Source organism: Megalops cyprinoides, chromosome 21, assembly GCF_013368585.1.
Source record: "Megalops cyprinoides isolate fMegCyp1 chromosome 21, fMegCyp1.pri, whole genome shotgun sequence".
In the NCBI taxonomy this organism is placed as follows: Eukaryota; Metazoa; Chordata; class Actinopteri; order Elopiformes; family Megalopidae; genus Megalops; species Megalops cyprinoides.
The window spans coordinates 6855651-6868091 of record NC_050603.1 but is presented as its reverse complement, the minus strand read 5'-3'; the positions used below and the strand labels follow the sequence as shown (position 1 = coordinate 6868091).

The window sequence follows — 12441 nt, the reverse complement described above, 5'->3', positions numbered from 1 at the left end:
TTGCTGTGACATACCAGCTGCGCCCTTGCCCCCGCCCTGGGGGCCGGACAGGGAGAAGACGGACAGACAGTCGTCGTCCTGTGAGCAGCCGGCCTGGATGGCGCGGACGTAGCTGTGGCTGCGGGTTCGAAAGCATCCTGGCAGGTCCAGCGCCTCCACGGCCTGGGACTCCATCTCCCCGAACACGGTCTCGCACACCGCCTCGAACTGCCGGTTCAGCGTGTCGCCCAGCTGGAAGAGACACACAACCTATGACCCCTGACCCCTGAGCTATGGAATCCCACAACCAACACCTCCAACTAGGTCAATCACATTCTCACTAGCAGGATCCAATAGAAACAACTGATATTGGACATGACTGACATGTCCCCTTCATCTTACCTGTGCGCTGGTCAGAGAGCGTGTGTAACTACGGGAACGCGTGTGTCCCTTGGGCGTGGTACGGCTGTTGGTGTAGGCGTCAGTGCACTGTGTACAGGAGTATCTGGGTGGGAACAAAACCCAGCACTTTAATATTCCAATACAGCTTCAAAATAAGACCCAACACTCCAATACTCCAACACAGCTGCACCAACACAGCTACAAACAAGACCTCATGGCACTAAGACATATGGGAACTTAGGGGAGAGAGGTATGCTCATCCCAATAAAGATGACGACAATGTTGACCTTAATTGGAACTAAGGCTGTGGCAATCAATATTGTTAAGTGAAGAGCACTTGACAAGGATGAATGTAAGACCATGATCAAGATGGTCAAGACAATGATGATGATGATTATTATGGTGAAGATGAAGATGACGATGATGATGATTGTGATGATTATGACAACAATAATGACCTTAATAGAAAATGAAGCTATGGCAATGAATATTGTTAAGTGAAAAGTGCTTGATAAGAGTTAATGTGAGACAATGATCAAGATGGCAATGACTGATTGATGATTACGGTGAAGAAGATGATGATGATGATGATGAAGCTCTCACTTGGAGCTGGAGGAGCGGTGATCCATGCTGACGGAGCGGCGGAAGGCCTCTCTCTGGGCGATAATGGCGGTCTTGGGCGAGGCTTTGGGGCTGGCGTCCGACTCGGCGCTGTCATCGTCCCCCATGGCCTTGATGTAGCTGCCGCTGCGCATCCTCCTACAGGGGATCTCCCCCCCGATGTCCCCCCCCGGGTACCCGCCACCCCAGTCATCCGACGGCACCTGCCGAAAACATGGGGACGCTCCAAAAGGTCAGCCATCCGAACCCCCGAACACGAGGACACAACCTCAATTATCCCAAGAGTTAGTGCAATGTTTCCCTCACCGTTTCAGTATATAAATCCAAATCAAATCAGGCCCAGCGCTATGGGGGTGCTTAGGGGTGCATTGCACCCCCAGACGGACCCTCAGTGCACCTCCAGTTGTCTCTGTTTATCCTGATGTCTACATAGCATTTTTGACTTTTTGTGCACCCCCATGGATTACAACTGCACCCCTCTGAATTTTCCCCTGGGGCTGAGCCTGAATCAAATCATCACTGCTTAGCCTCCTAAGCATCACAACGATTGCTAACATCATGGATCAAATTTAACCCGATCGGACAGGCAAAAAGCAAAAATGCACGTATGCACATATGTGCTACCATATGCAGGGTCACGCACTGATGCGTGTTTAATATCCCCTTTTGTGAATACAGAGACACGGAAGACGCACAGCAGCTAAAGCAGGCAGTCATCTGAGCGGGAGCAAGCGAGCCAGGCACATGGGGGCAAGGGCAGTGCCATCAGCTGGCTGCCAGCACTTGCAGTCTGGGGGGGATGAGAAAGGAGCCTGGCTGCTGTGGTAGCGCTAATACTGGAGGAAAGATCCTTACTACGTGCGGAACATTTACATTTACATTTATTCATTTGACAGCTGCTTTTATCCAAAGCGACTCACAAGTGAGGTGGAGTACAACAAAAGCGAGAAAGAAGTCAACATTAGAAGTGCTGCATGACCAGGTTTCGATAGCTGGCCAGACGAGGTAAGGAAAGACACCGTTCCGCTTCCTTGAACTAAACTGGGGAAAACCAGCAGGACTGGCACATCAGGAGCTGGATGGAGGAAGGGCTGGAAAGAGAACGCTATTCCCCCAACCCCCCATCCTCATCACCATGGCGACACAGCTGTTCAGCAGCCTGTATGCCACTCCCACCCAAGGTCCAGGGCTTCCATGCAGCTGCATGTGTGGAACTGGTCCATTAATCAGTGTTGTCAGTACCACCAGAATCCAATTATTCTTATTATTACCATTGCATGTAACTTCATGTATTTATCATCCCACGCAGCTTGTCTATCATGCATTGTTGTGTTTTTTTTGCGTTTATGTTATCTATTTAAACAGCTAAATATGTACTAAAGCCAGCCTTGTTTAGGCACCTTTGCTAAGGGTACAACAGCAGTGTCCCACCATGGAATAAAACTGGCAATCCTCCTTAACCACGACACTGTGCCGCTGCCCCAGTAAGCTTAATCTGGCTGCCACTGAGCCATGCGCTGGCATGCGGATGCGGATAAGCACAGTGCAGCGTAAGCACTTCTTCACAGAGGCATGACTGCTTTTCATCAGATGTCACAGGAACACCAAAGCACAGGATGTGATCTGTGTGATGGCTCATCCTTCCTCTTACACATGAAACGGCTGGGGAAAAAATGCACACGCGCGCACACACACAGGCAAGCATTCATAAAACACACACGCACACACACACACACACACACACACACACACAGACGCACACACACACACGCACACACACACACACACACACACACACACACACACACACACGCTTGCTAGCACACGCGTACGCACGCACGCATGCACACGCGTACGCACGCACGCAGGCAGGCAAGCAATCATAAAACACACACACAGCAGTTTATGAGGCAGGGTTATTGGCTAAGATTTGACTCTGTGATTGTGTTTTTAAAGGTGACTGAGTGTTCAGAGGCCCCCCTAGTCTCCCACTTATTTTCCACACACACACACACACACACACACACACACACACACACACACACACAAAATTTAGTGAGAGATGTGGTCAGGCCTAAGGTTGGCCTTGCTGTAAAGCAGTGGAGAGGAACAAAGTGTCTAGCAAAGGTTCTCCAAGGCAACCATTTTCTATTTTTTTTCACCTCATTATAATCCTTTTAGGAACTGCCAATTACACATTAGGTCCATCTCAGCATGATAACCGTACAGAAGCGCTGAAGCCCTCTGGTACGCTTGCACTAGCCAATGGCTATTTTTCATACCTACACATCCCACAGTGCACCACAGTGAAGTGGGTGGCGATGGGAGATTAGGAAACCATTCCACTAACGTCACACCAGCAACTTGAAGGTACTTGATGAATTGCAGGGTGCCTCAGAGCAGTGAGACAAGGAAACTCTGCCAACAAACCCACCGCAACATTGGCATGACAAAGTCAGTTTGCTTCCTGGTCATTTGCTTCCTGAGGGTGCCTGGTCATTGCCATCACTGAGCCACCCCAGAGCCCCTCCAAAGCTACTATTGAATAAAGAAGGACTTGCATCCTGGATGTTCTCCTTTTCTCCTCCTATTGTACCTTTCTTATTCATCTCTCATTGCCTCTCTTTTTCTTTCAGTGTCTCAATCACTCCCTCCTTTTGTCTCTCTCACTCTCTCTTTCTTTCCGTTCGTTTCCTCAGTAATTAAGAGGCTTTGTTAATTACTACATGCTGGCAGCCGAGGTAAGCGCTAACACTGCTGTTTCGTTTGGTGGGAGGACACCTCGATCCTGTCAGCTCACACAACGAACTAACAACCACTTCCACCACCCCGCGACACGAGACACACACTTCCCCCAACACCATCCGCTCTGACGTCTCCTTTGATCAGCCCGCGACAAGCAGCGGCGCCCCTCAGCATTGTGGGAAATTTTTGCTGACTGCAGTACATCTGGGAACGGTGTTCTGCCGGAAAGCGTCACTCATGAATATCGTCACCCAGGCCTTCGGGATTTGAGCTCTGTTTGTGTGGCATGAAAAAAGGATAAGGAATTTATCTTTTTCTCAGAATCTTAAAAACAGTGAGCATAAGCCTGAATGGCTATGACTGGTAGATGGTGATGAGGTTGGTGTCCATGCTAAAGCTGAACATTAGGAACCTCAACCCTTTATCAGGTCTGAATGACATTACATTATAGGCATTTAGCAGATGCTCTCTTCCAGAGCGACTTACATAGGTTACAGTTTTTACATGTTATCCATTTATGCAGCTGGATATTTTACTGAGGGCAACCCAATTCTGGGTTAAGTACCTTGCCCAAGGGTACAAGAGCAGTACCCCAGTGGGGAATCAAACCAGCAACCTTTTGGTTACAAGCCCTACTCTTTATCACCATGCTACACTGCTACACACACTACTTTCACACATGTAGGTACTGATGGTAACTCTTCCACCAAAGGGCCTGTTTATTACACACAACTGTCCTTCCAGGTTCCACGAAGTGAGCGCACTTGTTTTCCACCTTTTTTGGTCTTCCCTCATCTGCCAGTTAAGGGCTGTTTTTTTTTTTTATTTGGTACTGATGGCCAAAAAACAGAAATTATGTTCTACATAACGTTTTATGGTTTGCACTGTTCTATTTAGGGGGCTGAAGTGAAATGTACAAGATGTCTCTCTGTTGCATTTTTCTCTTTTCTATCTAAAAGAAAAAAAAAGTCCCCACTTCCTCTCTCTCTCCTCATCTCTCTCCACCTCCCCTGACATCCTTGGGCCACCGCTGGCAACGGCACATCATCAGCGAACTTCAAAAAGAACACCATTACCTGTGGTTACCTGCTGTTACCGTAGTAACACCGGCAGGGGGGACCGACCCGAGCGTTGCCGTAGCGGGGGGGAGTGAGGTAAGGAAGCGGAAGGTGGGTGGGCGGGGTGCCAGTTTCCCTGAGGTAACGGGCCCTCGTTTAACTGGTTGTCATGGCGGATAAAGTGCGCTTCCCTCCGGCGCGGCAGGCAGGGGGGCTGAACGGAACAGCGACCCCGGCGAGAGGCTCCATACGCCGAAGAGGAAGCCGGCAATTTCAGACCCGTCTGCAACCCGCGGGATTGCAGCATCCCGGCTAACTACTGCTATCTAACTCATCTATCATCTATCTAACTCATCTATCATCTGTTTCCGAGGCCATCTACAGCCCTGCGTTCAACCTTTCAGCCCAGCAGGAGAAATTGGCAAGCATTGTCATCACCTGCAAGGTTTTTTTGGGAAATCATGGAGGTGGTCTGTACATTAATTATTATTTACATATTGTACATATTGTACAATAATTACATTATATTACATTACTGCTACTTGCTACAGATGCTGTTATCCAGAGCGACTTACATAGGCTACAGTTTTTTTTTGTACATGCTATCCATTTATACAGCTGGATAATAACTGATATTAACTGAGGCAGTTCTGGGTTAAGTACCTTGCCCAAGGGTACAGCAGCAGAGCCCCAGTGGGGAATCAGCGACCTTTGGGTTACACGCCCTGCTCCGTACCACTATGCTAAACTGCTGCGCCAGTAACCCTTCATCCAAATCTTCATCCAAAGCACTAACCCTTACTTAATCAGGGAGAATTGTTATCATTAATTAACAAGATTACATATTGGCTGGATGAGCTGCCGGGAGGCTGTAGATCAGAATCCCAGGTGGGTCGCTGCTGATATACCCTTGAGCGAGGTGCTTAGCTTGAATTTGTAAATATATCAGCTGTAAAAAATGAATACAATTTGCTGTACAGTTTTGCAATTGACCCTAGATAAGGATTATCACCATCTCAATGCTTCCACTGAGATTATACTGTTGATTTCCCTTATCAAGACTGACATATGGTTCGTGCTATTTATGCCTTACATTCTGTAACACATTTTTTTATTTTCATTTGTTCACTTATTATCCATCCATTTTGGTAATAAGTGTTACTGGTGCTGTTTAGGTAGGGAAGACTCGATCAGACATATCTCACATCACACAAGATTCAGTGTCCTGTGTGCTAAGGGCATCAGTGCCTGCAGGTCAAAAAGGTCAAAGTGATAAGTGATCTAGAGAGCTCTAGAAAGCTCAGTGGATTACTCCCATCAGATGAGGAGCGTTAGACCTTTGGTATGCTGGGTGTTAGTGCGCAAATATGTCACGTATTATTGTAAAGGCTATGGGTTGAGCACTACTGACAGAACTGTAGTATGTCTGTGTTTCGTCAGTGCGATGATGATACCAGCGTTGGCCCAGTCTGGTGTATTAACCCTTGTTCTGCTGCAACGCCAAAGAAGTATAGGAAATAGGGGGCTACCTGTTCCCATGAGGGCTTACTGTTACAGTAAAAGTGAGAGGGCACAGCTGTCAGAGACGTGCCGTTCGGCGAGGTCGCTGCAGCACTTCTCCACGATTCACTCTCGCGGGACCCAATCTACAAGTCAATGAGGCCCCACTCTGCGGTTGTGTGATTCTACAATCTGCCTGTCGCCGAGCATGCATATTCATAACATAGCTCACTCTCCCTGGGACTGCCTGTTCGCCAGGTCTCGTCTAGCCGCGTACGAGGGCCTCACCTGGAGGTAGTGGTAGCTGCGCTCCTTGACCTTGGACTCCAGGGGCACCAGGGCCTTGTCGTACCCTGCCCTGTGGGCGGGGTACACCTCCCGCGCCTGGCTGACCGTCATGGTGGACCAGGTGCTCCTCTTGAGGGAGTGTCCGGCCTCCCCGGCGAGGGCCATGGTGGTGCAGGCCAGGCACTCCCCCGGGGGGCCCTTGGCCTTGAGCGTCTTCATGGTCAGGTCCTGGATGGCCCCGTCCAGGCTCTCGTGCATGGGGATCCCACCCCGGCCCCTGCGGCCCCCCAGGTAGCCGCTGTCGCTGTCCAGGTTGTCATCGGAGCTCCACCAGCCGGCGGTCCGGCTCCGGTGGCGGGACTCATGGCGGGACTCGTGCCGGTAGTCGCCGCTCTTGCTGCGCTCGCGGCTCTTGCTCCGGCGGGCGGAGCGGGAGACGTGCTGGGAGGCATAGTGGTGAGATGGCTCCTCCCCGCCCCCGCCCCGGTGGCCCCCGCCCCTCTCCCGGTACTCGGACCGGGCGCCGTTGTACTCCCGCTTGGACGGCGCCTCCAGCGAGTGCGACTTGGCGAAGAGCCGCTGGACCGAGTGCACCAGGTGGCGGATCCGGCTGGGGCTCTCGCTGCGCTGCTCCCCGCTGGCCGTCCGCTGGTACTGCAGCGTGTGGAAGCCGTCCGGGTGGAAGGGCAGCTGCTTCTCGAACTGGTCCAGCAGGTTGGGCGGGATGCGGTGCATCTTGCCCCCTCCCGGCGGGTGCCCGGCCGGCCCTGACGAGAGGCATTCCTCGCAGGAGTCGTAGGGCTGCTGGCTGGGGTGCGCCCGGGGGAAGGTGCCCCCTCCAGACGCAGGCAGCGGCAGGGGGTCGGGCGGCGCCCCCGGTGGGTAGTAAGAGTGTTCGCCGTGGCCCTGGTAGTGGTCCGCCGGGTGGGGCATGTACTCGCGCGGCACGTCACAGTCCTCGGGCATGCAGTGGCACGGCCCCGAGGAATGCTGGGATAGGCTGCGGCTCACATGGTATCCCTTCATGGCCGGGGCATGGTGGGCCGCCCGGGCCGAGAGGGGGCGCTGTGAGCGGGACAGGGCTCAGCCGAAGTCACCTGGAGGAGGGGGGGGGGGGCAGGGAAAGCACAGGTGAGCATAACGTGAAACACTGAAATGTGTGATACGTGGTCAGGGCGGGGCACCAGGAGAAAATGCAGAGGGGTACAATTGCAATCCCAGTGTAGACATTGGGATATAAGGAGCACCACCATAGCGCCGGGGATGTACATGGTAGTGTATGTACTTGACTTCCCTTAGTTTTGCAGAATGTCTAGTTCCAGGTTAGCACATGTTAACTTGTGATAGTGCTTGAATGTTGGTGTACTCACACTCACTGGTCTGGGAGTTTGTTAGCCTGGTCTGTCACTGTTGCTCATGTAAACTTGGATATATGACTGTTCTTTTGCACTGGAAGTTGCTCTGGATAATAGCATCTGCTAAATGAATGTAATGTAATGTAATGCATTCCTAACTTCCCTCACTGTCTCCCTGGAATTATCAAAACCATACAAAAAGGCCACTTCCTCTCTGTTGCTTTTACTTTTTCACACGAAAACAAATATCTATTTTGAGCACCGTTTGCCAACTCTAAGCACACAGAGATAGTCTTGAGATGTCATGAGAGAAGCAGACAGCCCGAAAGGAGCCGCACTCACATATGCTCTATATAAAGAATGGGTGTTATCACACCAGATGCTTTCATCAACGCTGCATATGCTTTAATGCTCACAGCAGCTGAGGCAGCGTTCAGTCATTAGACCAAAATTAACTAAAACCTGAAAGGTTTTCTCTGCTGAGCATGATGTCATGGAAGATTTTCAGGAGAAACTGAGAGTGCATTTGTGTGGATAATTTTCGGCGACTTGGCTCTCTGTTTTAATAAAGCTGCGTTCAGTGCTACCTTGACAGTGATCTCGAGACCACTTCTGTGACCATTCATTGTCTTAAATCAGCAAAATGTTATTTAAGTATTATTTATTTATTTATTTATTTTATTTACGTATTTAAAATTAAATTTAAACTTGAATTAAGAAAATGCCACTTTAAGTAAAATATTTTCCCATACATTATATGAATTTATAAATATACATAGATATATTCCTAAAATACATTGTTTCCTGAAATATATTAATTAACAGACAAATTCATATTCTTAAAATGTATGATTTTTTTTCCTTTTTTTTCCATTTTTCAAGGGAAACCTCACCAAGATTCTGTTTTAGCCATCAAGGGACTTCATGGTCAAATAAAGGACATAATGCTCCAAAAGTCTTAAACATTAACATCAAGAAGTTGCCAGTCAAATAGTTGATATCGATACCTAGCCCTAGAGCAAGTTGTCTGCTTTACGAAACACACATTCCCTTAACACTCACAATACAGACGCACACACTGGCTTAGAAGCCCAAGTGTTACTCATTTACAAGAAGACCGCACAACTTCTTTTAATCGCCAGTTCTGGGAAACCAGACCAGCTTGTCATTGAATCCACCCAACTGAACTGTTTTTTCTTTTTTTAGAAGACACACAAACAATCGCTTAAACGGGCCCATTAAGCTACTGCAGTCCACTCTACTGCAGGCACAGAACGGGTGATTAATGAAGTCATTGAGCACAGACTACTGCTGCAGAGAATAGCAGAGACATCCTGAAGGCGAGAGGGGCCGTTTTCCACCTCCATTGTTCTGTGATTCTATGATATCATCGCCTGGCTTGTACCAGGAAAAAAAAAAAAAAAAAAAAAAAAATGGGCTGCTTTATGAGCTCACTGAATAGACTCTGAATATTTAAACATTCAGTTCTGTTTTCGGGAGCGAGTGTGTACAGAAATTGATACAGACCCTTAAAAACTGCATAAAGGCACCTTGTCCAATTACCATTAATTGGCAAAACACTGTGGGAAGCGAGTACAAAAAAGCAAAGCGTCAGCATTAGAAACAGTCCACGACCCCTGTAGCCCTGTGCCAATCACTGTCAGCCATTTTCTGATCTTGAGATCCTCCTTGAACACTGTGTGCAGTCACCCTCTACCTCCTGATGATGCAGAGGCTGGGGGAATGCTGGAGCTGAAGGTTTGCGGACAGAAACACAGACAAATAAAAAGAGGAGGAGGGGAGGGAAGGGAAGGGAAGAAAAAAAGGAGAGGGGGCCTGGTTTTGGCAAACTCGCTCCCCGGTCTCTCCGTCTGCAGAGATTTGGGGGGGGGGGGTTGTTAGGGAGGGGGGCGGAGACATCATCGATTCCCCGCACGTCTCCGCCGTGATCTCTGAGCCGGCACAGACAGGCCCCTGCGCTTGACCTACTTCTTTTTTCGGTTTAAGCGCCTGCCTGCCTGCCTGCCTGCTCTGCTCCTGTACGGACCCCCCCCACCACGCTTGCACGGTCCCGCACCGCACCCTCCGTTCACACCTGAGCGCCCCGGCCCATATGGAGCCCTCTTCGGGCGGGGACGGGCGTGTTCGAGGCTCGGTAACGAACATCGGCTGCTGTTCGCCGCTGACGGCAAGCTGCTAAATGTGAGCTGACAGCTCGCTGATGTGGCAGTAGTCTGCAACTGGTCCTGTGCAAAGCCAAGGTGAAAGTTTAAGGCTTAACTGTTAATTAATACCTTCGCTTCCCAAAGCATCAGCTGGGTGTCCTCTATTCAGTTATGTCTAGTTACGTTTATATTTACCTGTGTTTACTACTGTATTAATTCTGTTAATCCATTTATACAGCTGATAGTGTATAGCAGCATTGCCCCAGTGGGGAACAGGATCGGGAACCTTTCGGTTACAAGCCCTGCTCCTTATCCACTGTGCTGCACTGCTCCCCTTTTCACTATGCATTTTTCATACTTTTGGGTATGATGGCTGATTGACAGCTAGCTGTCATGCCCTGTCAGGACTAATAACAGACAGCAACCGCCCCCTCACTTCATTGAAAAATGGGAGGCCTTTCCGAAACAGGCAAACACAATGTCACCCAAGCCCTGAACGGTGGCACCGAGAACCTTCCGGATCATCGCGTAATTAAGCTCATTCTCCATCGGACAATGGGAAGGGACAATGGGCGACATCATTTGGAGAAATATAATGGGGGCCAAGATTAGGAAGTGAGCGTTGAAAGCCACGCAACAATTGTGCCCACGTGGCGGCATTGAGCGAGCCGAACAAAACGAGCATACTCGCTGACAATGAGCAGATATACCCCGCTTGTAAAACACGAGAATGTTATCTCGCTCTCGCATGACCCCATACGTTCTTCGCCCAATAAAGGCGCCATTCACAGACGCCCCATAAAACAGGAAATTCATAAGGACGTAATTAACTTCTTAGGTGAGGGTGTGTTTTTTTTTCACGACCACGGAGAGAATGTTGAATAGGGAAACTTCAGCTCCACCTTGTCGGTGGGGATTGTTTCTGAAGGATGCAGGGACGGCTCGCTCGTGGCCCTCTCTTTGTGAGAAGAGTCGCTACCCTGCCTCCCGCGCAGACGGCAAACGGAGAGAGAAGGCGGCGGCGGAGGAAAAAAGCCACAGAGAGGAAGCGGAGATGAATCGCGGCCCGCCGAGCCAGCTGGCATCAGATTTGCTCTCTTTGTCTGGCTGCGCTAAACGCCCTTCAAGGCCCTGCCGTTATCGCCTTCCCCTCCCTCCGAAATACGCAGCGACTTTGGCGGGGCGCGGGAACGACAGAGGCCCCGGCTTTGACTGCGAAGACAGATGGGAGTGCGGTTTTTCGTTTTTTTAAATTGGGCTGTCTCTGTTTATCGCGTGTGTTGAGACTGTCAGATCGTGGCACTGCGTGGAGGCCCAACAGCTCCATTTCGAGATTTAAAGGAAGAGAGGAGGGAAAAAAAGGGGTGGAAAAAAGTCTTTGCAATGAGGTATCTCCATGTGGAGATCCTCAGAGAACACAAACCTATTCAGCTGTGGGTTTCTGTGTTTTCTCTGAGAGCTGGCCCGATTACACAGGCAGGGAATATGTCCTCAAAATGAGAAAACTACATACTGGTTTCTGGTTTAAAAAATGCAAGGGGTGCCCTATCGCAGATCGAATGTATGCTTTCCACATCTATTTTGGATGAGCTGAGCTCATCACGTGTTGCTGTGGAGGAGCGGTGTGCACGTGAACACTTTGCACTGAGGTCTTCTATGAAAAATGCAAATTCCATGCAATGAACGTTCCATTAAAAAATGAAATTTATGATCCAGCCACAAACCTCGACTGCCTCAGATAACACTCCCTGAGGAGCATAACTGAATCTCCCAGGAGGCAGGGAAGTGCCTGGGACAATATAGGCTATGGAGATGTCCATATCTGATATCTGATGATGTCAGAATGGGATGATGTCACTGAAGCTAATGGAGTCTGTGCACCTACTGAGAGGTTGTCATTCCACTGGAATACTATGCTAGAAAAAGTACAGCTTTTAAATATTTCTTGGAAACAAACTAACCGCTGCCCATATATTGACACCAGCACCCTCAACTCAGCTCCCCTGAACAGTTATCTTGGTCACATCTTCAGTACTCTGGCCTTCACTCCACACACTGCCCAAAAACCTCACCTCGTGCCTCACTGTGCCGGCCCGGAATTCCTAAACACCGTCTCAGCTGCACGGACAGCCAGGTGGCTGGACGTGCAAGATTTCTGCAGGAAACAACCGGGACTCCTGGGTTGATCACGTCAACGCGCATGTATATACCTGCCCTGATGTCCTCCTCTCTCTCACACACCTCAGGGGACACCGGTGGGGGGCTGAAAGCAATCTAAAGGTGACAGGACCAGCAGCAGTCCCATATGACCGAGCACAACCACTGAAC

The 12441-nt window shown here is 49.7% G+C and overlaps 1 protein-coding gene across 1 annotated transcript in view; it reads right to left on the bottom strand.

Moving 5' to 3' along the window:
* The window catches only part of dlgap3 (discs, large (Drosophila) homolog-associated protein 3), a 132322-nt gene that overhangs the window by 8701 nt on the left and 111180 nt on the right, over nucleotides 1-12441 (bottom strand). The window contains exons 3-6 of the mRNA XM_036555488.1: nucleotides 6594-7690; nucleotides 985-1205; nucleotides 382-484; nucleotides 15-231 (exon numbers count right to left, since the gene is read on the bottom strand). Of these exons, the coding sequence (XP_036411381.1) occupies nucleotides 15-231; nucleotides 382-484; nucleotides 985-1205; nucleotides 6594-7619 (1567 nt within the window). The 5' untranslated portion in view covers nucleotides 7620-7690. The remainder of the gene's footprint in view (nucleotides 1-14; nucleotides 232-381; nucleotides 485-984; nucleotides 1206-6593; nucleotides 7691-12441) is intronic.